We start from the raw sequence: 24,833 nt of genomic DNA, 5'->3' as shown, positions 1-24,833 counted from the left end.
GGTTTTTTTGCGTGCATTTGTTTCTACAGTCTTTCCTCAAAACAAACGCCAAAAATGAGAAGCATATCTGAACTCCTAGATTAGTTATTAGCCATCCCTCGCACAATATTATATATTCTTTTTTTCTTCTTGGGCACTCTACAACCCTAGACACAATGACATACTGACTAGGGGCACATACAGAGGGAATACGTGGTTCTAATAAAAATCTGTTCTCTCAAATAAATCCCGTCCAAATCCAGTGGTATTTCAGACATTTTACAATGATAACGCCTGTATTGCAAAGACCCTTGAGAGATGCTTTATCAAAAGTCATGTGATTTAACTTCCTGTTATGGCATCATCATTAACTGTCACGTTGATGCCATATAATGTGATGTAATCAGTGTCAAAGTTCACTTAAGGTAAATTTGGCTGAAGTCATTGAAGTGGGAAAGGGTGTTTGACTTAGTTCCTGCTACACTTGACAATTTTGTGAATCAACCTACATGTTACTAAACACCTTGATTTGCAGGAATTCTAATGTACAGTTAAGAAAAACAGACGTTGCCGTTTTAATCCATGTAGCCCCTTCTTCTGTTATCAATCTATCTACTATACCGTGTGGCGGAGCTATGAATTGGCTTTTCTTACATGGTGGAACATCAAACATAAATATTCAATTATTAACTGCAGCATGGTGTTACAGGAATATGTACCAATGAAGCAGAGTTTATGTGAAAAAATAAAGTTCCATATTTTTATCCTCCAAATAATGCTATTTGGGTTAAATTATAAAAAAAGGTCTTGAGAACTGTAAGTTAATCTTATTGAAATAGAGCCCACTGTGCCAGCCAAAAGCAACATATTCCTCTGTCAGAGATTTACCTGTTCTGGAAGTGGGCTAACCTACAGGCCTCTCTAACACTGTACACTTAGGACTTGCCTAAAGGGACATCTCTAAATTCACCTAAAAGTCAGTATGTCTACACCACCCACCTCGCCCATCATAGCCATGGGGACAATGGCCAAAGAAGGCAGTCAAATGACATCCCAACATTGTGTCTGATGGCCCGAATCCTATACTGTTAATGGTATACTTTATTTTCTAGATGACTTCTGCGGACGTCCTGAACAGAGGTGTCATGGCAGGGTCAACAATAGTTAATTTTAAGGCATAAGAGAAATAATGTGATATTAACAGTGTGAAAACTATTTGAGGAAACTAAGAAGATAAGGTAGCGGTGCTGAAAATTTTACAAAAACCTGCAAACAATGGAGACTCACTTTGCTAGGGAAATGTGTACAAATAAAATGATAGAACAATAGAAAATGTATCAAGCCAACTGTGGGTTTGGACATATCCATATTGCACATGAAACCAAAATGCTGCATGGAATAATTAGTGCAAATGGTGGAAGACTTTGCAAACTGTAGGAATCAATACAAACTCCGGAAGCCAGGTGCAAATGTGCGAAGTCAGGTGAAAACTTTTAAATGATGCGTAAACTAAGGAAGAAGGGTGCCATCTTGGAAGTGAGGTTTAAACTACGGAAACAATGTGCCATCTTCTGAAGCCAATTGCAACCTTTTCAAACCTTGGGCAATCTTGGGAACTCCAGTGTTAACTTGGGAAGCAAGGTGCCATCTTGGGAATCAAAGAGAGGCTGCAGTTTTTTTCCAAATAACCATATTCTACCAAGTATTCATCTGGCCTATGGCAGAGTCCAATACCTGTACCATTGCTAGAGTTTGACCAGGTGTATTCACTATTGGTTAGCTGCTTATAGGGTGAGTCTCAGAACATCCTATGAAAGTCAGGTGGAACCCAAACATATTTATGTTACTCCTCTCTAAGCTGTCTTCAGTGCTACAGCAATGGATTTGATCCGGGGCTACAGCAACCATACACAGGGGTGGTGCCTCCTTTAGGGTGTTGGGGCGTTGCCCTAGTCATATTTTGGCCACCCTGGCCCCAATCAGATTTGAGTGTTAGTAAAGTAGTAATCATTTACTTTAAAGCCCTTCAGCTGCCGCGGGCTAGTTGCTGCACCTGAGGTGGGTGGGGCTTAATAATATTGATAGACACCATCTAACTTGTCACAGCTAGTGCAGATCGGCGCAAGTGTATATACCAATTTGAACTGCAGCCTTTGTCCTGCCAGCCCAGCATGCCCACTAGAGGCCACTCAGACTCTTTGCATTAGTGAGCCGGGGGTGAATCAAAGCTGCAGCCCCATGCCTCAGTAATGATCAATGAGGTCACCGCCCCAGCCAATCCTGGTGCTGCTTTAACAGTAGGAGCAGCTCCAGGATTGGCTTAGAGAGACTCCGTGCATGTGACGTGAGGTAGCACGGGTGAGAGAAGGCTGTCTCTCTCCCCTTTACGTGTAGCACAAAGAGAGAAATGCATTGATTGCTACACTACTACAGTACTCTTTCAGTCTTTCATAAGCTTTTATTCGATTTGAAAATACAAATCATACAAGCGACATTAAAAATACAACACCATAAATATACAAGTAATTCTCAATATTCACATTAATAGTGCGGAAAAAGAAAAATAAGAAGCATATACAACAGTTGTTGGGCAGCAGTTAGTAGTTTAAAAATAGAAGCGATATGGGGATATATACAAATATGTACAGACAGGAAATCAGTATATTTATCACACAAGTGGAGTTTCCTGGCAGCTGTACATTGAAACAAACAAAATCCGGACCGCTCAAATGGGCATAAAGAAATGAATTTTGGGGTGTAAAGAGGGACTTTACAATACATACTGTGGACATAAAACATGAGTAACCATTCCATATTTACAACTAATAAAAACTTTTATGTACAGACAGGAATGTATAAAATAATAGCAGCACTATACATTTCCTGGCAGCTGTACGTCTCAAAAGAGTATAAAACTAATATAATACAATTTAAAAATATTTTGTATATGGTATATACAGGTCATTCGGTACAGACAGGTAAGTATAAAAGGGTTACAGCACTATACTTTTCCTGGCAGCTGTACATTTCAAGATATAGGTAGCCACAAAAAAGCAAATATCCCCATTCTCCATTGAGGATAGTAACATTAATGCGGTCTTTGTGGTTCGAGTGTTATATTTTATAAAAATAGGCTTAAGGTATTTTAACCTAAGAAAATGGTAAAATTTACAAAAAAGTAAAAAGTGGCAACAACTCTGGCGTGAAGTATTGTCGCACGGGCAGGGAGTCTCTGATCTGACTTTCTGGGTTGGGAACGCAACAAGGTGGTGTACGATACCCAATCTAACACGGGTTAGTACAAATTGGTGAGATGGACGGGTCACGTTCACAAGGTTAGATTGTAGCCCGGGAGTTAAATTCAGGTCTTTATAGAACTTCACGGTGGCTAGCTTACCATGCTCTTTGTCACGCTCAACCTTTTTAAAGTTTAGAAACGTTAACTTGATTTCTTTTTTGGAAATGGCAGCTGCCTGCTCTGGATCAAGAAAAACATCGATGTCAAATAAAAGGTTATACCAGAAATGAATGTATCTCATCCACTGTATACGTAATGAGTGGTCCAGACCTATACAATCAAGAATAATCTCTTGAGTGAATTGAGTCTCTGGCTTAGCCCAAATAGAACGCCACAATAAGAGTGGCCGAACGGCTGCTAAGCCAGATATAAACTCGATCCCTACCTCGTCATGGATCAATTGTACAGAGGCGGAGGAAGGAACACATAACAATCTCTTTAAAAATTTATTTTCATCAGCTTGGAGCGAAGGGCCTTCACTATGGCCCCATACACCTGCCCCATACAGTGCAGAAGAGACACAGCGAACGTTATATATGTTAATCATATCTGGGATACTTCTGGAGCCAAGTTTAGTGGCAAATCGGAATATGCTGCTAGTGGTCCGCAACATTTTCAGTATAATGTTATCAAATTCAGAAATCCAAGTCCCACTGTTGTTATAAGTGATTCCCAGATAACAGAAAGTTTTGACGTGTGTCATTTTATCTTTGTCCAGGAAAAAGCTATGCTTCGTCTTATTTGCAGCCTGCCCGCATGACATAACATACGTCTTGGATTTGTTCACACAGAGCCTCCTGTTTTGGATGAACAACATGAAACTATCGATTAGGCGCTGGAGGCCAATCTGTGTGCGGGATAAAAGAACAGCGTCGTCCGCATAAAGTAAAAGTGGGATAGGTTTTCCTCCAATCAAAGGGGCATCTGCGGGGATATCAACCAGGGTACGGTCAACGCCATTAATAAAAAGGGAAAATAAAACAGTACTCATTTAAAAAGAGCTGAGTTTCCACAGGTGAGTGAAGTTTAATAATCCGTGATTTGGTGACTTTCGTAAATACATAGGGGCAGATTTACAAGCCCCATGCGCTACGTTTGCGTCATTTTTAACATAGGAAAAGTGAAGCAAAAGTGGCGCAAGTGGCTTGTAAATCTGCCCCATAGTATACGAGTTAATGCAGTACACACGTTATCAATATTACCATTAGTATATTATTTTAGGCATCGCACTTGTCTTTGCTTGTACTTAGGTGCATAGCACTCCTTGGGTTCTTAATACCCCCATCTTGATGCTTTTTTAGAACATTTGGCCATATTGGGTAACGGCAAAGTTGTTCACTATACCCCTTCCATTTGACCCTCTTTTGGCTCTGTTGTCCCAGGGATTTCTCCCATTCTGTTACTGAACAAAGGATCTTAACTTCAAGGGTAGCCTGTTGTGTTTTCCACAGACTGGAGAGGGTTCAACGAAAGGTAATATGATAAGATGAAGCCAATGATCGGAAAAATTCATCATTAAAAAAGAATTCAGGAATCTCTACTAGAGGAAATCTATATTAAATTAAAAGAACAACAAAAGTATCAGAATGCGTTTGTCAATTTCAATTCAATTTCAAAATGCTTTATTCAGTATGTATGAATACAACCATATAGCAACAAACATACAAAATAAATACCACGTATATTTGTGTCAGTTTTGGTTTGCCAAATGCCTTTATTACTCGAATGCGATATACATTTAACAGTACATGTCCGGCAATCTTAAAGTGCATTTTAGTACATTTGTCTACTAGTATGTGTGCAAGTTAGCAGTATAAAGTGCAAAATTAACTATACCATCCTTACAAATGTACAGTTTACATTGAGCAGCAAGTTTCCTACATTAATAAGGTGCTCATTTGAGGCATACTTCTACTAGTACATGTGCAAAGTGGCTATACCGTCCTTCCTGAGTACAATATACATTAGCAGCACATGTCCGGCATTTTTAAGGTGCCTATTTAGTGCATACGTCTAGTAGTAGATGTGCAAACTAGCATAATAAAGTGCAAAGTGACTGTACCATCCTTCCTGAGGTACGATATACATTTAGCAGCACATGTCCGGACGCTCTAAGAATGTTTCTCACTGCATTCTACTAACAGAACGTGTGCAAATTCGCAATATAAAGTGCTATAAGTGGTGTAAGTGGTAGAGGTACTCAATTTATACACATATGTAAAGGTTGACTATGCTAAACAATTTGATCGAGTGCAAAACCGTCAATAAAATGCATCATTGGTTGAGTTCATACGATAATTGATTTCCGTGCAAAAATACATTTTAAAATGCGTTTGTCATTTTGAAGCCGTGCAGATCGTCAGAAAAACCAAATGAATTTCCCTGTCCAGAGGCCAGCCACTGGGGTAGGGTTAGATGTGTGAAACTGCCTCTCTTGACTGACTTCCATGCCCAAATGTGAATTAATTTTGCCAATCCTGATTCAATTCATTCAGGTAAAATTGAAAAGAAGAAAAAGTAATAGCGACAGTAAAGGGTATTTCTGGCGAATGCAACTGGCTGGCAAGTGAAGGAATATGGAAACGTGGTCAGAGCAGCATTAGGAAAGCTAATATATTAAACCATTGAAATGTATAAGCTTTGAGAAGGCATTATGCACAAAGAAGTGCCTTTAACCCCAGCCAGCGCCAAATACTGTTTTTCTTTTTCTAGTACCGGGCCAGAGTAGGTAGGCCCTTATTACTGTTGCTGCGGGTCGTTTATTCAGCGTTTCCATTCTCCATTCTCTGGATACTGTTTTTGTTTGAAGATAAGTGGAACTTGAACAGCACCACAGATGTTTTCCATTCTCAGTGACTGGTCTGTGCAATCCGTCGTTCTATGGATATTCTCTTAAAATGATTGGAGTACATAAACTGTGCTGAGTGGCACGAGTTTATTGAGAGTGCAAAATTAAGCAGGGGTGGTTAACTGGTGTTTTGCCCGTTTTTTAACAGAATTAGGAGTGGTACATAACTTACACCTACGTATTTTGTGCATGAAGTACATAAGTAGTGCATTTACAAACCTCAAATGTCATGTGCACGAAGTGTGGCATACAGTTTGTTTCCCTTCTCTTTAGGTTCTATGCCTCTGTGTGATATTTGTTTCCACATATGGCTGTTGGCTAAGTTTTCTTGTTCAACCCTGATACTCCTACCTTTGACCCAGGAACATATACTTTTACTTTTCTGCCAGTCACTGGGTGTTTAGTTCAGCATTGCTGTTATGGAAGGCAAAACATACAATATAGTAGAGCAGCCTTAGTATGAGTGTGATGAATGATTAGGACACAGTGGGCTGAGGAAATAGCATTTATTAAAGAGATAATGGTGAATCAGTTTTACTTTAATGGTTGCTGAATACCTAGCCTCATTTCTTCTCATATCGATCTGTTTGTACATGAAAGGGACCAACATACATGAAGGAGCAGCTTGTCTCCACTAGTACAGTATGGTTTGTTTGTTTGTGTTGAACATGTTCATTTATTTTGACCATTCATGACAAACATGCACTCTGGGGTCTCCTTTGCGCTGTGCAAGAGAAGGTGGTGTTCAATGGGGGTTCAAACCTCCTCTTAAGTGTTCACTCCTCCAGCGCTGGTGCTGCCCATTCAATTCAATTCAATTCAATTCAATTTAGTCTTTATTTCGATTATTTCAATCATTAAAGACACAACAAGACAGTGCAACACAAACTGCACAAATCCATATTATATAATTGCAAAAATACTAGAAAAGTTGTTTTAAAAAAGTTGTATTCTATTGTATGGAATTACCATTCATTGCACCGTGTTTCTTCAGATTGTTGATTGAATGCCCCACGACCAGCTCAAGAACTTGGCTGTAGCTATTGCTATGTGTTCATGTGTGTTGGTCTTAAGAATACGAAGTGCAAGGTTACTGGATCTGGTGCCCAAATTTTGGCAGACCGGCTTGAGCCATTTGTCTCTGGGGCATTTGTACGCTGGACATGCAAACAGAATATGAGGGATTGACTCATCAGTAACTTGACATGATGGACATTTAAAGTCCGTTGTGTTATGCCATTTTGCGGTGAATGATTTTATCGGAAGTGAGCCAACCCTAAAATGATGGTACTATTTTTTGTTGCAAGATTTGGTTATAAAGTTCCAGTAAGCCTCAAACTGAGTATCATACTTGTGCTCCAAGAATGTACCCAATAGGGAAGTATTCTGGATGGATTTCAACCAATTTGTTTTGGCCAAATTCCTGTATGCTTCCTTATAAGCTTTTTTAGATGGAAATGTGCTGCCTGCTGGATCCTCCCACAAGTGACTGAACCCTATATCCACCAATGTGCCCTTAATTCTCTACAGTCAATTCCTTATCAATTATTCATGTTAATGTTAATGTACGTATAGTTGAAATAAGAGTTTATACAGACAGTTAGCATTGCGGGACAGGCCCAGCCCCAGCCCCCTTTCAGGGGCTGTCATCAGCCCTCTATCACCGTAGTGTTGGTCAAGGTAGGAAATATAGTGTGTAAACTTGCAAAGGGTTCTGACATTTTTTAAGCTTTTATGTTTTATTACTATGCTGCTAGCATGCTACTAAAAAACAAAAGCTTACAATTTGTCAGAATCTGTATGTGCTTACACACTAGGTGGTGCTGTACAACAAAGTGTGCAATACAGAGAGTTACAAGGTCAAGTGACATGAATCACCCCTAATGGCCCTGTACTAATTGAATCACCAGGTCACAAGTGACCTGAATGAGACATAAATTGCATAGTTGGTGGGCTACTGCCAGTTAACGCTTATTCCTTGCTGTCCTATTTTGTCCAATCTGACAAATCACAATAACTTGCATTTCCTCAGTAGATTTAATTTGTAAAGGTATATCAATAACTTAGAAAATCTTTGAGGTATCTCAAATTGTGTTGTGCACTTCTCTGGTTATACTGAATAAGCGGCTACCCAAGTCATTATATGACATCTCTTTGCTAATGTTATAACAATACTTTCACAGTGCTTTATTAACCTTTTTCTTTCTCAAATCTGCTCAAAATAAACCATCTTCCCACTCTTGATTCACAATTTTCCCAGTGGAAATCCCCCTCTTCCTAAACCCATCTTATAGTGACCAGGATCACTTGCTACGATCGCTCACCACAGGGCACTCATCCTGAACCTTTACACCCTACCACTTTCAAATGTCACTAGCCACCACTGTATATACGTTTTAGTCTAAGAAAAAGTAGGCACTCTGTAGTTGTACAAGTCAAAATGTTTAGTGTACCCAAGGCCAGCTTCAAGACTGAGGATCCATGCTTAGTTCCAATGTTTGCATTTTAACAAAGGTTCTTGCCCCTTTGATGCCGGTGTGCGGAGATGGGGCATAATAGCAATTCAGCAAGCAACTGATGCTTACTGTTCTTTAGAAATGTTAAGTTTGCCAGCTTCAATAAATGTGATTTAGTGCATTGACATGATGGTGTTTCTGTGAATCCCATTGACAGAGCAAAAATGAGGGCGTCTTTCAAATCTTTGTAGACAAAACCTACTGCACACTATATACAGGAAAGTACAAGCACAAGAGATGTCTCAATGGACATAAAAGTTCAAATTTCTATAGATGAAGAAGGGGACCACCAGTATTTCGGCTCCTCTTTTATTGTTCATTCATAGCCAGCCGATACGTGTTTCATCGCAAGAAAAAACACTATTTCCGCGACTCCTCAGGGCTGGGGAGGATACAAAATAGAGGATGGAGTACATAGTAACATTACAGTAAACACTGCGGTTATATGGTGACTGCATTTGGTGCAAGTGCAGGGTGTGGGTGGATCATGTGACAGTAAACAGCAGCACAGTAGTGGATGCACACAACACCAACCCTCCTACCAGTGTAACTGTCGACGGTGTTGGTACAGACAGGATAGTGAGTCGGTAGTGGTGCTTACTGTTCTTTAGAAATGTTAAGTTTGCCAGCTTCAATAAATGTGATTTGGTGCATTGACATGATGGCGTTTCTGTGAATCCCATTGACAGAGCAAATATGAGGGCATCTTTCAAATCTTTAATGAAACAATGACAACTCGAGCCCATATGCAACAAGCATTTACAATGCAATGGTCTCGTCTTTGTTAAAGTTAGAGCTATTGGCATTGCTCATGACTTTATTTTTAAAACATATAAATAAATGGCATTGTCATTTACAATGCCAATAGCTTAATCTCTCGCAAATGCGAGACCTATTGCATTTGCACCCACACACATGCACACAGAGCCACACGCACCCACCCGCCCACACACACAGAGCGACACACACAGAGCAACACACACAGACCTACACACACAGAGCCACACACACACACAGAGCCACACACACACAGAAACACACACACACACAGAGCTCACACAGAGTCACACACACAGAGCCACACACACACACACGAAGAGCCACACACACACAGCCACACACAGAGCAACACACACACACACACAGAGCCACACACAGAGTCACACACACAGACACAGAGCCACACACACAGAGCCCAACACACACACACAGAGCCACACACACACACACAAAGAGCCACACACCCACACAGAGCCACACACACACACAGAGCCACCCACACACACACAGAGCCACACACACACACAGAGCCACACACACACACACACAGAGCCACACACACACACACACACAGTGCCACACACAGAGAGCCGGACACACACAGAGCCACACACACACACACACAGCCACACACACACACAGAGAGCCACACAATCACAGAGAGCAACACACAGAGCCACACACACACACACAGAGAGAGCCACACACAGAGCCACACACACACACACAGAGCCACACACAGAAAGAGAGAGCCACACACACACACACACACACACACAGAGACACACACACAGAGAGCCACACACACAGAGCCACACACACACACACAGAGCCACACACACACACACAGAGCCACACACACACACACACACAGAGCCACACACAGAGCCACACACACACACAGAGCCACACAGAGAGAGACACACAGAGCCCAACACACACACAGAGCCACACACACAGAGAGCCACACACACGCAGAGAGCCACACACAAAGCCACACAAAGACACACACACAGAGCCCAACACACACACAAAGAGAGCCACGCACACAGAGAGCCACACACACACAGAGCCACACACACAGAGAGCCACACACACACAGAGCCACACACACACAGAGCCACACACACACAGAGCTCTCTGCCCAGTAACGCCCCAGGGAACAGAGGCAAGAAAAAAACAATCACAAGCAGGGAACAGAGGCAAGAAAAAACGATCACAAGCAGGGAACAGAGGCAAGAAAAAACAATCACAAGCAGAGAACAGAGGCAAGAAAAAACGATCACAAGCAAGGAACAGAGGCAAGAAAATCGAGCACAAGCAGGGAACAGAGGCAACAAAAACAAGCACAATCAGGGAACAGAGGCAAGAAAAGCGAAAAATACCAACCGGCTTCACTTACCGGCTCGGGGGGGGGGGTCTCTTTCTGTTGCGCGGCCGGTCTCCCTTCCTCGCTGGTCGGCTCCCTCTTCAGAAGCGGCGGGGACAGGCACCGGCAGTGTGCCTCGTGCTCCCTCCGCAGCAATACACCCTGTACAGTGATTTGTGCCCATCGAAAGCGGAGTAAACAGAAGAAATGAGGAAACGCAGGAACGAGGTGCAGCTTCCCACAATGGCGGCCCAAAAATCTAGCTGAGGTGAACCGCTCTACATTGAACAAGGAAGACGGAACCTAGATGCGGAAGCCCTGCCTGGCGACACTCCACGGGCCAACATAGTGAGCCGCGCAAAAGCCTACGGTGATGTGTGTATCTGAGCCCAGCACGTTCGCAGATGAGAGGGGCAGCGCACGAGCAAGAGTGAGCTGGGTCCTCCTGAGGAGAACAGGGCCAGCATCTGAGCTGAGCGGCCCAGAGTGGAGTGCTAGGAGATCCCGAGAGGACTCAGCAATGGGGGAGCAAAGACCCTACTGCCTGGCAAGCCGAAGTGACTGGGAGATCGAACCCATTCCTGATAGAGACCTCCCCAGGACTGGACCCACAAGAGTTGCCCCACGTCTGACATGAGAAGAGGGGCCCGGCTTCCCTGCTGTACCTCCGGAGGGGGTTGAAGATAAAGGACCTACCGGGCGTTGCTGTGAGGGACGCCGAGGCAGACTCCTCTGTCTGTCCCGGGACTTCCTCGATTTGCTGCCCAGCTGCCGGCTGCTGGGAGGCGGCGTCTCCGTTGGGCTTCCCTGCTCCTTATCAAGGGCGGCGGCGGGGCTCTCTCACTCCTGGGAGAGCTTCACTGGGGGAGCCAGTGTCACCGCCCTCCTTCACCCGGTCACCATGGGCAGCGCGGAGGCTCCTTTCTTCGGCTGCCGGCTCCTGACTTCCGCTCCCCGGCCTCCGGTGCAGTTGGCCGGCCTTGGGGGAAGCCCTTGCGGCCAGTCTAATGGCAGGCGGGCACGGTGATGACGTGACGGGACTCCCGTGCGGCTGGAACCAATTCCAGCGCGGCCCTGGGATGATGAGGAGGGTGTCCCGAACCAATCACTGTGCGGCCCAGCGCTGCAGCCTTGCTGCAGCTCTTCTCTCGGGGTGAAATAACGAGGGGTAGGCTCCTTCCAAACTAAGCACTAAACAGACATGCGGGGTGGGCACCCGCCTCTCTCTCCTCCAGAACGGCTCGTTCTGCATTTGTCAGTCACTAAGCCCCGTCCTTTTTTCGGACTGGGGCGCATGTTTTTTGTTGAGTGACTGAAGACGTCACGGAGAGAAAGGACAGCAAAAAACACGCCCCTCAATCCGAAACGGACGGGACTTAAAGTGACAGACAAAGCTTTTCTCCAATGGCTGGCCGCCATTTAGGAAGCCAGCCAATGGAGAAGAGCTGGCCCATTTTCCCCGTACTAGAAGACATAAAATCTCGCCAGCGAGACTGGGCAAGTGCAGACTGCGCTAGCCGAGACATAAAAATGAGATGTTTAGGCAGAGCACCGGAATGTAAACTGGACATTGTTCCTCAGACTGCTAAATTGGTAGTCAAGAACCCAGCACTCATTTCATATTGTGTGGTCTTGGCAAGCCATTGCCACCTACTGGACACTAGTATGGGACTGGCTATAGTGATATAGAGCTCTCCAAATTACTCCCTCGCCTTATCCTGCCCTCCTCTAAGCCCTTCTGACTTACTACATACAACCGCCCACAAGTGCAGAATAGATGCCTTGCCACCTCACTCGCCAATGTATGTATACCCCTCCACTGGCGACAACCCACCCTCTCCTCACACACATAATGGCTACTTGAACTGTATTGTGTGGGAGGGGGCTACAAGAAAATGATTTTTGTACTGAGTGATCAGTCATACATTTTTGAAGCCACATGGTGCCCTTTCATGGCAGGTGTCACAGCATCGCTTGACTGAACCCTCTGCCAAGCGAAGAAGTAGATGATCCATTCTGGGAGATTGGGTGAAAGGCCATGTGGACCGAGAGGAGATGGGCTGACTCCATGGCAGTTAGTGCACAGATGCGGCACTGGTGTACCCCAACCCTTAGCTTCCCCTCTCCCCTAACTTCTCTTCTTCCACCATATCCCTCTCACCCCCTGCTCCACAGTGCTATTGTAGTGCACAAGAAGGTTCAACTATTGAAGAGAGGACCCCTTATGGCCTGCAGGTTCGATTGCCAACTACCCACCGGACCGGGCTCCGTTTTGTTTTTAGGTTTTTGTAGATGTATTGTGCTATTAGTGTCGCTAAAGGTGAATCCTAGTACGGCATCTTAATGAACCTTGCTTTTTCTTATGCTTCTCTCAACACACGCTCCTCAGTGTCTCTCTGATTCTTTCGTTGTCACCCTATTGCCAAATTTTCAATAAATAGATGTTGCAAAAATATATCTATAAGCTAGCATATGGACATCTGGCAGGGCCAAATGTATCATGTGGCAGCACTTGCTAGTTGGTAATATTCAAAACGTTATTTATTAATGATCGTTTTTGGGTTCCTACAGAAAATCGTGTTTAAAACAACAAAACCTTTGAGATCAATCAGTTGTTCAGTTTTAGATTTCTTCATTCAAATAAACATTTCTTTAAATGTATCTTGCAGTCCCTCTGTCTCCATTGAGAAGCCGCCCTCACCACGTTCTGGAAGATTACAGCGCCGTGCGGATGTCCACATGTAAGAAGATATTATTAAGGCTTGTTCTGCATAAGGTTTTAATTGTACAAATATTAAGGATGTTTCATTAATGAAAACGTGTATTTGTAGACACAGTTACACCACTTCCAGGGTCCCTGACCCTCTATACCATGGGTACTCACAAACTTTCTCTCGGGCCGAGTTCACAGTGTGGTTTGTGGCCGAGGGGGCGGGGTGAGATGGCGAGTGGGGAGGAAGGCGAGGCTAGAGCAAAAAAAACTGGGACCATGAGGTTGAACACAGCCCCCTGCTGCTGTCTGTCTCCCTCTGTCTCCCTCTGTCTGACTCCCTCCGTCTGTCTCCCTGCATCCGTCTCCCTCTGTGTCCCTCCTCCCTCTGTCTGCCTCTCTCCCTCTCTCTCCCTCTGTCTGTTTCCCTATGCCTGTCTCTCTCTGTCTGTCTCCCTCCTCCCTCTGTCTGTCTCTCTCGGTCTCCCTCCATCTGGCTCCCTCTGGCTCCTCGCTGTCTCTCTGTCTGTCTCTATCTGTCTCTGCCTCTATCTGTATGTCCCTATCTCTACCTCTATCTGCCTCTATCTGTCTCTGCCTCTATCTCTGTCTCCAATACTGTCTGTCTCAGTCTGTCTCTGCCTCTATCTGTCTCTGCCTCTCTCTGCCTCAAGCTGTCTCTGCCTCTAGCTGTCTGTTTGTCTCTCTGTCTCTTCCTCTGTCTGTCTCTGCCGCTACCTGTCTCTGCCTGTTTCTATCAGTCTCTATCTGTCCCTGTCACTGCCTCTGCCTGTCCCTGTCCCTGTCTCTATCTGACTTTGTTTCTATCTGTCCCTGTATCTATCGGTCTCTATCTGGCTCTGGCTCTATCTGTCCCTGTCTCTGTCTGTCCCTGTCTCTATCTCTGTCTGTCTCTGTCTCTATCTCTGTCTGCCTATATCTGTTTCTGTCTCTATCTGTCTCTGTGTCTCTATCTGTATTTGTGTCTCTATCTGTCGTTGCCTCTATCTATTGCCTCCATCTGTCTCTGTGTCTCTATCAGTCTCTGTCCAAACAGAAAGCTTCCCAAAACACCTGTTTAAAAGTCAGCTGGGAAAGCTCTAACAGCTGACATTTAAAGGGCGTTTTGGGAAGCTTTCTGAAGGTGCTATTAGGTCACAGAGGTGGGCAGTAAACACAGAAGATGGCCGCAGGAGCATACGTAGTGAATACCTACTTAATACGTATTCTGTGTTTACTGCCGGCCTCGGAAACTGCAAGGCAAGGTCCGCGGGCCGCCAGTGAAGGCGCGTCGGGCCGCTGGCGGCCCACAGGCCGTACTATGAGTACCAGTGCTCTATACTAAGTTATTTCTGGCGTGATTTTACTGCGGGAGAATGTAGTGATCCCCTTTATTTATCTAGTTGTCTCAGGAACTTGTTGGAGCCTCATGAAGTATCAGCATTAATAGTGTGCAGAGTAGATTTTAACTATACAGTGTGATTTGGGAACCTTTTGACACAACTTAATTTTCGTAGAGCACTGAGGCTGCTGAAGAGTGTACACTTAAGTAGTGTGTGTCGGAGAAGAGCAAGGAAGTGAAAAGGCGCGAGGAAATTATATCCAGGCTGTAAGTCTCATTTCTGTATCAAGGGGTGGCACTGAAATATTTTTCTTTCATCTCAGGAAATAACTTCTCCAGATTTGTAGATATAAAGCACAGAGATCACATAAGAGGTTTCTGTTGTAGTGCTGCAAAAAAAAAATGGCAAAGCTAACAAGAGTGGGTCTGTTTTCTTTTTTTAAATTGAAATTGCAGTAATTCGTGACCAGAAGAGGAGAGTCAAATAGGCGTCTTCGCCACATAGTCATATACATAGAATGCCGAATCTACAGTGCTCAGTGGGTAGACTACAGTCGGCAAAAGTGTAATGGCGCTGGTGGTACCATTATTGTGATTATCGTAAATAATTGGGGGTGGTGTTGCAAAAACACGGGTATCACACATATGCATATACCACCCCCAATTATTTGCGATAATCACAATAATGGTACCACCAGTGCCATTACACTTTTGCCGACTGTAGTCTACCCACTGAGCACTGTAGCTTCGGCATTCTATGTATATGACTATGTGGCGAAGACGCCTATTTGACTCTCCTCTTCTTACATGTTTTGTCTATGTCTTCAATGTTGTCGGTAAAGGCATATATGAGAAGGGAATACCCTCTCACACTTAGAGAAACACCTTAGTGAGGGTAACACATAGCCTGGATTACTCTCCTTTTTATCCTGCACTACACTCTATTTTAAAAAGGTCCTGAGGAAAGCCAGATTTAGTTTAAGGCACTGGCTGAAACATGTCGACCAACTGATGGATGTAGGAGGTAGTAACTCGCCTCCCTTCAACATCCCCAAGCCTTATTTTAACCGCTGACGCGGGCCCAGTTATTAAAATTTAATTTACCCTCGGGTACTGGGACCCTTGCCAAGCCGTTTTAACTCACACTTCACTTTACACCTCACACTGCACTCTCAGTAAAATACCAGCTCCGCTGTAATCAGGCGTCGCAGCACACCCAGGACACATTAGGTGTCACTGGGTGAGCCAGATGATGAAGCAGGCCACCAACCAGGTTGGTGGGTGAGGGCTTCATGAACTCACCAACGAGGTGCCCATGACGAATCTAATCAGAGTCCTAACAATATTGGTCATATTTAAGCTGGTCTCTTTTGATAACACATATAAACTACGGGGACTAGGACTAGCTTTCTAGTCCTCTCTCTCTCTCTCTTGATACGCCCGGAGTATGTTACATCACACACACATCATATAGAGACAATGACTCATATAAACGTGAAAGTCAGTGTGTAGGAAATGTTGCTTAAGATCATGGGTGCTAAAAGGTATAAGCCAGCAACTACACTGCAAATGGCAGAATGGTAAACATCAATAAAATACTAGATGCTATGGCCAATGCTGCATTGTTGCATGCCGACAAATTAAGGTACAAATCTCAATTTTTCTAACATGCCAGCAATGATGACTTCTCTGGTCAATGACTTGAAAAAGTCAGCCATCACTCCAGATATTAGATATGGGCCCACTCAACACCAATGCCACCAAAGCCAAGGAACACCAAAGTCCACAAACAATGGTACAGCTCCAGTAGCTGAGCTAAACTTGGTGTCTCAGAAAAAAGGAGCAACACAAGTGTACATGGATCTCTGCCTTGAGGTTCACACCCCGGACCAAAACAACAATCTGTGTACAACAGGCAGTGCCTCACCCAGAGTAGAGGACTACAAGAGGGTGCCAACTACAACCACAAAACAAAGTTACAATTAATGATCCAAATTCTATAGATGATTTGAGAATTCCCTAGCCAAGGAAAAACAAGAAAATATTGAAACTACATAAAGGTATTAATAATAGACCAACCCTACTTCAATGGCTATGGTCAAAATCTGAAGAGGAGCAGGGGAAAACTGGACCACTCATTACAAAAGATAAAGTGGACTAAGTCAAGACAAGAGGTAGAGGCCACTGATTTGGGGGCCTCCAAACTGGATCAATAGGAGGCTGCTAAGGAAGTCATGGACATCATAGCAATAGTAAATGAGGCTAAAAGATCAAAGAGGCAGAAACCTGATACTCCGTAAGCATACAGTAATCGCAAGATGAGGACAAAAAAAAAAAAGAAATAGTAAATGAGGCTGTGACTCCAGAAAAAGCCAGTGCAGAGTGGTCACTGGAAAAGGACCTCCCACTCCACCCAGTAAAGCCAATTTATCGGAAGGAAAGGAGTCCCCAGCCTAGTTAAGATCTCAGTAGGGTCACAAACAACGCCAGGGCCCACAGGTCCTGGAGATTCAAGAGAGTCATCAAACAATCAGACGTCAGAAACAGGACAATCAATAAAACATGGTGTTCCAACAGGCAAGACAGCGAACCAAGGGGACTGCAAACCGTTTAAACTCCAGCATTCATCTCTGATATATCAAGCAATCTGGAAGCGATGACCCAAATTGGGTAAAAATGGGTGCCTCCTAGAGTTGTGCACAATAGCACGCTGTTTGCATGAGTTTGGTCAGGACTGGCTCTCCGGACAACCTCCCCTCGTATGCCGACTCAAGTTGAGCTCAATTTGGGTTAACGCTAAATAAATCACAAATCAATACCGAAACCAAGGCATGCGTGATTGGGAGAAAATCAATAAGCCCATTCATTAAAACTCCAATCACTAAGTAGATTAAGTTGTTATTGGTCCTGATGAATAGCTACTAGATCATTATTATGACTACACGGAAGCTAGATACATGCTGACCTATAGATATCTAAGATAACTAAAGTCTAACAGCCAGCACCACACATGTTTAATATAGGTAAGAGAATTAATTATTAAATAATTAATAAATGTGTTATTTATTTTACAATTTTTTTTTTAATTGATAAGTATGTTAATTTAACCCCTACGCTATCCTACATTTTCCATACTGTTACACTCACTGGAGTTGGAATAGTAATTTTAACCCTTACGCTAACCAAATCTTTCTCCACTGTTGCACTCATTGGAGTTGGAATAGTAATTTTTACCCCTCGGCTATTCAACACTTTCCCTACTGTTGCACTCACTTGAGTGGAAATAGTCAATTTTACCCCTCCGCTAGCCAACACTTTCCCTACTGTTGCACTCACTGGAGTGGGAATAGTAATTTTAACCCCTACGCTATCCAACACATTCCCTGTTGTTGCACTCACTGGGTTGGGAATAGTAATTTTAACCCCTACGCTATCCAACACTTTCCCTACTGTTGCACTCACTGGAGTGGGAATACTAATTTTTACCCTTGCACTATCCAACACTTTTCCTACTGTTGCACTCACTGGAGTGGGAATATTAATGTTTACCCCTACACTATCCAACCCTTTCCCTACTGTTGCAGTCACTGGAGTTGTAATAGTAATTTTATTTCCTCCGCTATCTAATATTTTTTATATTATTTTAGCTAATGTAGTGTATAAATAATTTATTTTAAAAATGTAAACAATGTATAAGATATTAAAATAAATATGAAAACATATTAATAAATAAGTGTATATATTATATGTATATGTTTAATGTATTTTAAATTATATATTACTTATAATTTTTAAGCATTTAAAAATATTTTTAACTGTTTATTTTAATTATATGTATTATTAACTTTATTTTACATTATTTTTTAACTTAAATAAAAAAACAATATTTTTAACGATATTTTTGACATTGATATTTTTTTTCTCGATATTTTTGCACTTACCATAATGTAGATAGGATGTCGATATTCTTGACTTCGATATTTTTGTAGGTCGATATTGTGATCTTCGATATTTTGTCAGTGATTCGGAGTATAAGCAGAGTCAACTAGAGTACTTTCGCTTGCTACCTGAAGTTATGGATGGCCTCATGACTTCTAGGAAACCCACCACAGAGTGCATTTTTTAGGGGTGCTGGAACAAATGTGCTCAGTGGTGCAAGTCAGAGGTATGTACCCATTTCAGACAAGCATTTCTGATGTTTTCTGCCTCACTCTGTCCCTTGACCAGCAGAGTTTAGCCTTGGGTACTGTAAGAGGTTCTTTGGTTGCCCTATCTGCCTGCATGTGTCTCTCTGAAAAGACTTTTTTTAAATTAAAGTTGCCAGGAGTGGTGCTTCTCTGAAATAATAGTTTTACTTGTTTATGCCAATTCTGTTTGTTTCTCCTCAGTGGGAGTTACATCGTGTGTTAGTGTCTCTTATAACATCCTCATTTGAGCAAATAAACAGTTGACCAGATCAAATTCTGACTCTGAAGATGCCTTATTGGAGGCTGTGATTTCATCCTGTAGAGTTAGATGACTCCAGGGCCTTGTGGACAAGCCACAAGTCAGTTATCTATCCAGATAAACTTGTTGTACTAGCTCTTCTTTCCTACTGAAAGTGTTATCTGCCTTTCGCGTGGGTCATTCCATAACTCTTTCATCTTTCTTATACCCTCTTCATCCAAATAAGGAGAGGTGGCTGCATAGACAGGGTCCCAGGTGTGCAGTGCAATACTACCTCCATAATCCATGACAGGATGACAGGACAGACAGGATAATCAACGGTGGTCGTCACAAGTGCCAAAAGGGCCAAAGCAGTGCGCAATTTAACTTTGGGTTAGGGCCACCTAGTGATGCAGGAGGGATATTGTTGGGAAAGTGGTGGAAATTCATAAGGTGAAGAGCCTATACTATCCACAAGAAATATTGTTACAGAAGGTAACGTTTTCATCAAGCCATCTGGTTTGTCACAAATGAATACAATTCCGTGCTGTTAGACTGTCCCATAAGAATCTGTACTCATCAAACTGAAACAATATTATGCTCATTAAACACAGTCAGTACATGCAAATCCTTCAGAAACAAGGCAAGAAAATAATCAGAAATGTAAGAGAGAATGTGTGTAAGACTCTTTCCTTTGCAACTGTGATAGTGATATAATTAGTATAGTTAAGGGGTCATCATTAAGGACAACTTTCTTCCAGTCTGCGATTCATTGGCACCATGAGCATCTAGATGTCAGGAAAATAGAAAGAAAAAAGTCTGACCTATTTGTCAATCAAGCCATAAATATAGAGAACCTTCAACGTTTTTAATGGTTATCATGTGCAACAGTGTCATGATCCGAGTAATCCATTATTACCCGTGCATAGGTTTTGTAGCAATATATACTATCCCCTAATATTTTCCATCTCTAAGATGTAGTGAAATCAATACGGAATTCCTCAAGAGAAGATCCAAGTACCATGTCTTGTGGGATTTTGCTCCATCCAATAAACTAGATGTCCTACATTTTCTGCATGTCCACAGTCGCAACAAATCATGTACATTTTTATAATAACCATCAATAAGGTAACTGCATCTTTGCTTTCACTGCATGTACATTTTTGCCTATGAGAACATTCTGAAAATCTAGGACCATCCTTGGACATGCCTGCTATAGCTGTTTGAACTCGAATGCACGAATTATGAGAAGTTTGGATTGACAGTCTTGCATGCATCATTAAAAAGTGCTTGCATATAGCTGTTCACACAATTACAAGATGTTTATTGCATATGTAAAATAATATATTGATAATATTCTTTACAATTTATTGCATGTGTCCTTACCAAATGCGATGTTTAGCAAATTATTACATTTCATGTGTGATATTTTTCACATGAAGCAAATACAACTACATAATGAATATAGTGGTACAGACTTCATACATTATTGATTATTCATATATAATCATAAAAGCAAAGATCAAAAAATGTACAGTCATCACAGTTTAAAAATGTCAGACTAACCCAGACAAATCCATACTAGGAATAAAAGAGTGTTCATTTGGTATGATGTACAGCAGATTAAAAAAAAACACCCAAAAGAATTACAAACTGTGGAGTTGCTCAACATCCTTAGGAAATAAAGTCCAGGTATTGATTTATAAAACCCATACATTTGTAGAACGGGAATTGAAAAAAAACATGTACTTGGATTATAAAATTGATAACAAAAATACAAACTGCAACAATATGCATAGAGGATTTGTTGCAAGAGAAAACAGGTATAGTAGTTGAATTAAATTGTCCATAGGAAAGCTGAGGTAGCTTCTAAAGTTAAATCTTCTTAGCAGCGATCTCTCCCATGGTTTGCTAACCCCCCAAAAAATATATAGCTCTATCTCTGGCGTGGTTTGAATAATAGTGTAACGTGGTGTTATGAATGTCTTCAGAATGTTGTCCCAAACCTACCACGAGCAGTTACCTGGTGGTCATTTGTGTTCACTTTTAAATGTAACAATTAATTACTTGTAACTAATACAGATGGTGGTATTGAAGTTAAAATCCCTTTTTTCATACCCAACAATCCAAGACATCATGGAAAGCCCAACAACAAACAGTTATTAAAATGTTCAAAAGTGAACTCAAATTATTCAAAGATGTTCAATATAATTTTTTTTGCAGCAGGCTCTCCCAGAGTTGGATAGTGCTGTTTATGTTGATTATGTTAGTCTTCTCTGTGGAGATGTTGGGAGTATAAAGAGGTGCTTGTAGTAAATGGGACATTTGAAGTGTTGCTTCCCTGGAAGCAAATAATATCATTCGTGGCAGGGGCATTTCTTATTGTTACAGCAGTTTTGAAAGGTTATTTAGGGCTGACACAGTAGAGGCGGGTCTTTCCACCATCTGACGACTGTAAGTGAGCAATGATGGCTGTCATGCATTTCATGGAACTGGTATTAGACCATAGGTAATATCTTTGTTTGGTATTTAACTGCTACGTGTGCTGCAGTTGTAGTTTTTAGGGTATCTCTGATCTGAGGAAATGCAGAATGTGACTTGACCTGCTTTTTAAATGAATCGAGTAACTGTTCTTGTCCTTGTTCCATTTTTGTTACGTGTCAGCTTAGATCTTCATTGATTCCCCTGGCGTTATTGTTTCTTGATGTTTATTTTCGAGCATGTCTAATGGCTCCTCTTCACTATATGGTGAACTCCTTTCCACATTAGTTTGTGGCATTGACATCTGTCAATACCTCCATGGATTCTAATTATTATAGGGATTATTTCTTTATTATTTCTTTAGGAGAAAGGAATTTCTCCAAACAGGCATGTCAGAGATGTTTTTGTAGGAGAAGGAGTCTTAGAGCATATATGTGCTGATATTCTCACTGAATTTGAAGTTGTGGTTGGCACTGATTTTTGAGCTATAGTATGTGCTGTAAATTATGTCTTGTTTTCAGCAGTGGATACATTTTTCTACTAAAGACATGATCTGTTTGTGACATGGGTTTCTTTGATTTTTGTTTTCTAACTCTCCAATGCAGTAGAGGATTTCTTTGGCAGGGGGATTTTGAAACGGTGGCATGAATTGGTAGTTGGTATCCTTGGTGGTATGATTTAACCACTTTTTTCAGATGGTCTTGTAACTAATGTTGGGCCAGCTGCTGATCTAGATACACATTCTTCAGGTTCATCATTTACATAAGGAGGCAATGTTTTGCACCAGAAAAGGTTCATGTTATCATGGCAAATCTAATGTGATGCATATCAAAATTAAGTTGAACGCTTGCAGATGGATCGTAATTATTAGTTGCGCAATTTCTATTGCTATTATTCTGGGGGGAATCAGAATTGGGTGGTACTTAATGCGCCAGATGAATTCCAATCAGAATGGGGTCATATTTTATGAGGTGCCTTAAGTAACACTGCATTTATCAGGCCAGTCGTAAGGAGGGCTCTTGTACATAATTACCCTCCGTATAAGTTGTCCAGTAATAGTTGTGTAATTTGTTGCAACAGATCTAATATGACTGACAATATTTAAATCCATACTTTTTTTTAAATATTAAACTTGTTTAAAAAAATCCCAAAATGGAAATTGGATAGAATCTGGATAGAATACACCATCAAAGGGAATTTAGGTGGCTAGTGACTGATGTACAATTTAAAATGCTCTCATAACTTTTATAGAGTCAATCATTATCATTACCTGTACCATCGTTCTAGGCTCCAATCTCTAACTCACCAACAAAGCCTTCTGTCTCAAAGATTTCCACTGTTGAAAGGACATTATATTCCAAATGTTATAAAGGGTATTGAATTGGGGGCACTTACCATTTGCCATGGCGTTCTTCTTCCATGACACAATTTCACAGATCCATCTCTTAAGGTCCGTGAAATGTTTTGATACATCCTCCACCTCCTGCGGAAATGATGGCACTCTATTGATTTGCTTAATGATTACTTTCCAAGTATTTCTTTTTTGATGAAAGATCCTTAAATAATGGTATTACAGGGTGTGCTAAAAAGTCATAATGATGCAATATGTACTCTACGGTATTGTTAATTAAGGGGATATTTCTCGGACATTTAACACAGGACCCATCAGTAGGGCCTAAACATCCTTTCTTAGAACAGCAATTTAGCTAGGGGGTGGCCAAGTGTTTGCTTCATTGTTATCGGATAAACGTTTATCTGCCACTATGATATACTTGTATGCGTTAAAAATGCATAACGACAAGACACAGTTGTACATGGCTCAGTAACTTAACTACAGACCATACTAAGTTTAAAAATCTACATATATTTCTTCTTCATAAATGTAATTCTTGATTGACATTTTTTGCAGGCTCTGAACAGTCCCTTACGACGAGGAGTGCAGCCACCACATGGGCATACATTCTGCAAATGAAGGTCATTGACAACCAGAAGAAGCTCTGCCAGCTTTCACGTGACCTGGAATCCTCATGACACTTAAATGATTTCACAGCCATTCTGAACAACAAAGTTTATTGCAAGCACAGTACTGTGAGGTGAACCAAGAACCAACAGGAAAATGTCTATTGGCCCCAATGCAGTGGCCTAGAGAAAGGCCTCCTTTGGCACTTGACGTCATGTCTTTCACACACAGCTATTGGACAGAGAATCTTTGCAGCTGCTATGATGAAAGGGCAGTAGACAATGTTTTGCTCAACTGTTGGCATAACTTTGGTTCAGCAATTCACAATCATCAATGAGGATTAGCTTAAAGGACTACATTGCTATTCACCTCTAATTCTCAGGTCTTTCCTTAGAGAAGAAGGGCTATACTTTAAGTTTCTTGGTTGTGGACAATTTGTGGGTTTGGTTCAGTGAGAAAGAATAAACTTTGGAATAAGTGCCCTGGAAAATCTAAGCTTAAGAACACTGCATGCTGAGTAGCTGAACATGTTCTGCATGTCAGTTGAAGTAGTGGGGAAGGAAAAAGGTTGGATTACATGAAGGGGCATCTCAAAAATACAGTATTTCTGCAGGTGACTTACAGATTTTGGTATGCTTAGATGAATCTTTGAAATATCATACCCTGAGGTGTGAGTGTACATTATTGTAGCAATGCCAGCCTGCTTGGCAACTAGATGTTGTTTTGTTACATTTCAAACTTATGTAAAAAGAAAAATATGTAAAATCCATAATATATTTTGAAGTGCTGGATAGACAAAAAGATCATGCTTTTACTTAAATATGATGACATTGCATCTTTCACATGTCTCTGGGATTTCTTAATTCAGAGAAGGTTGAATTCTTAGATTTGGTACACGTGGTTGTTTTTATTGTAATCATGAGCTTGTGTGTCTCAAAAAATACTTAATCTTAAGGAATGTCGTGGTTAAATTATAGACCCTCTAAAATCAGCATTCATTTTACTGAATTCCCCAAAAACCACCTCATCATAAGACTCCCTTTAGATAGTGTTTGAAAGGGCCGGATCCATTAGTTCTAGACCTTCTCCAGAGACAAAATCTGATGATTCTTTTTAGCAGCATGA

At 41.8% G+C, this 24,833-nt stretch overlaps 1 protein-coding gene across 1 annotated transcript in view; it reads left to right on the top strand.

Moving 5' to 3' along the window:
* RAPGEF3 (Rap guanine nucleotide exchange factor 3) overlaps nt 1-24,547 on the top strand; it is a 977,833-nt gene extending 953,286 nt beyond the window's left edge. Inside the window, exons 26-27 of the mRNA XM_086964721.1 lie at nt 13,460-13,531; nt 23,658-24,547. Coding sequence (XP_086820847.1) covers nt 13,460-13,531; nt 23,658-23,779 — 194 coding nt within the window. The 3' untranslated portion in view covers nt 23,780-24,547. The remainder of the gene's footprint in view (nt 1-13,459; nt 13,532-23,657) is intronic.
* Nucleotides 24,548-24,833: the final 286 nt, after the last annotated feature.

Source organism: Lissotriton vulgaris, chromosome 1_1 (genome assembly GCF_964263255.1).
Source record: "Lissotriton vulgaris chromosome 1_1, aLisVul1.2, whole genome shotgun sequence".
Lineage (NCBI taxonomy): Eukaryota > Metazoa > Chordata > Amphibia > Caudata > Salamandridae > Lissotriton > Lissotriton vulgaris.
Note: the sequence above shows the minus strand (reverse complement) of the source record. Positions and strands in the feature narration are given on the sequence as shown.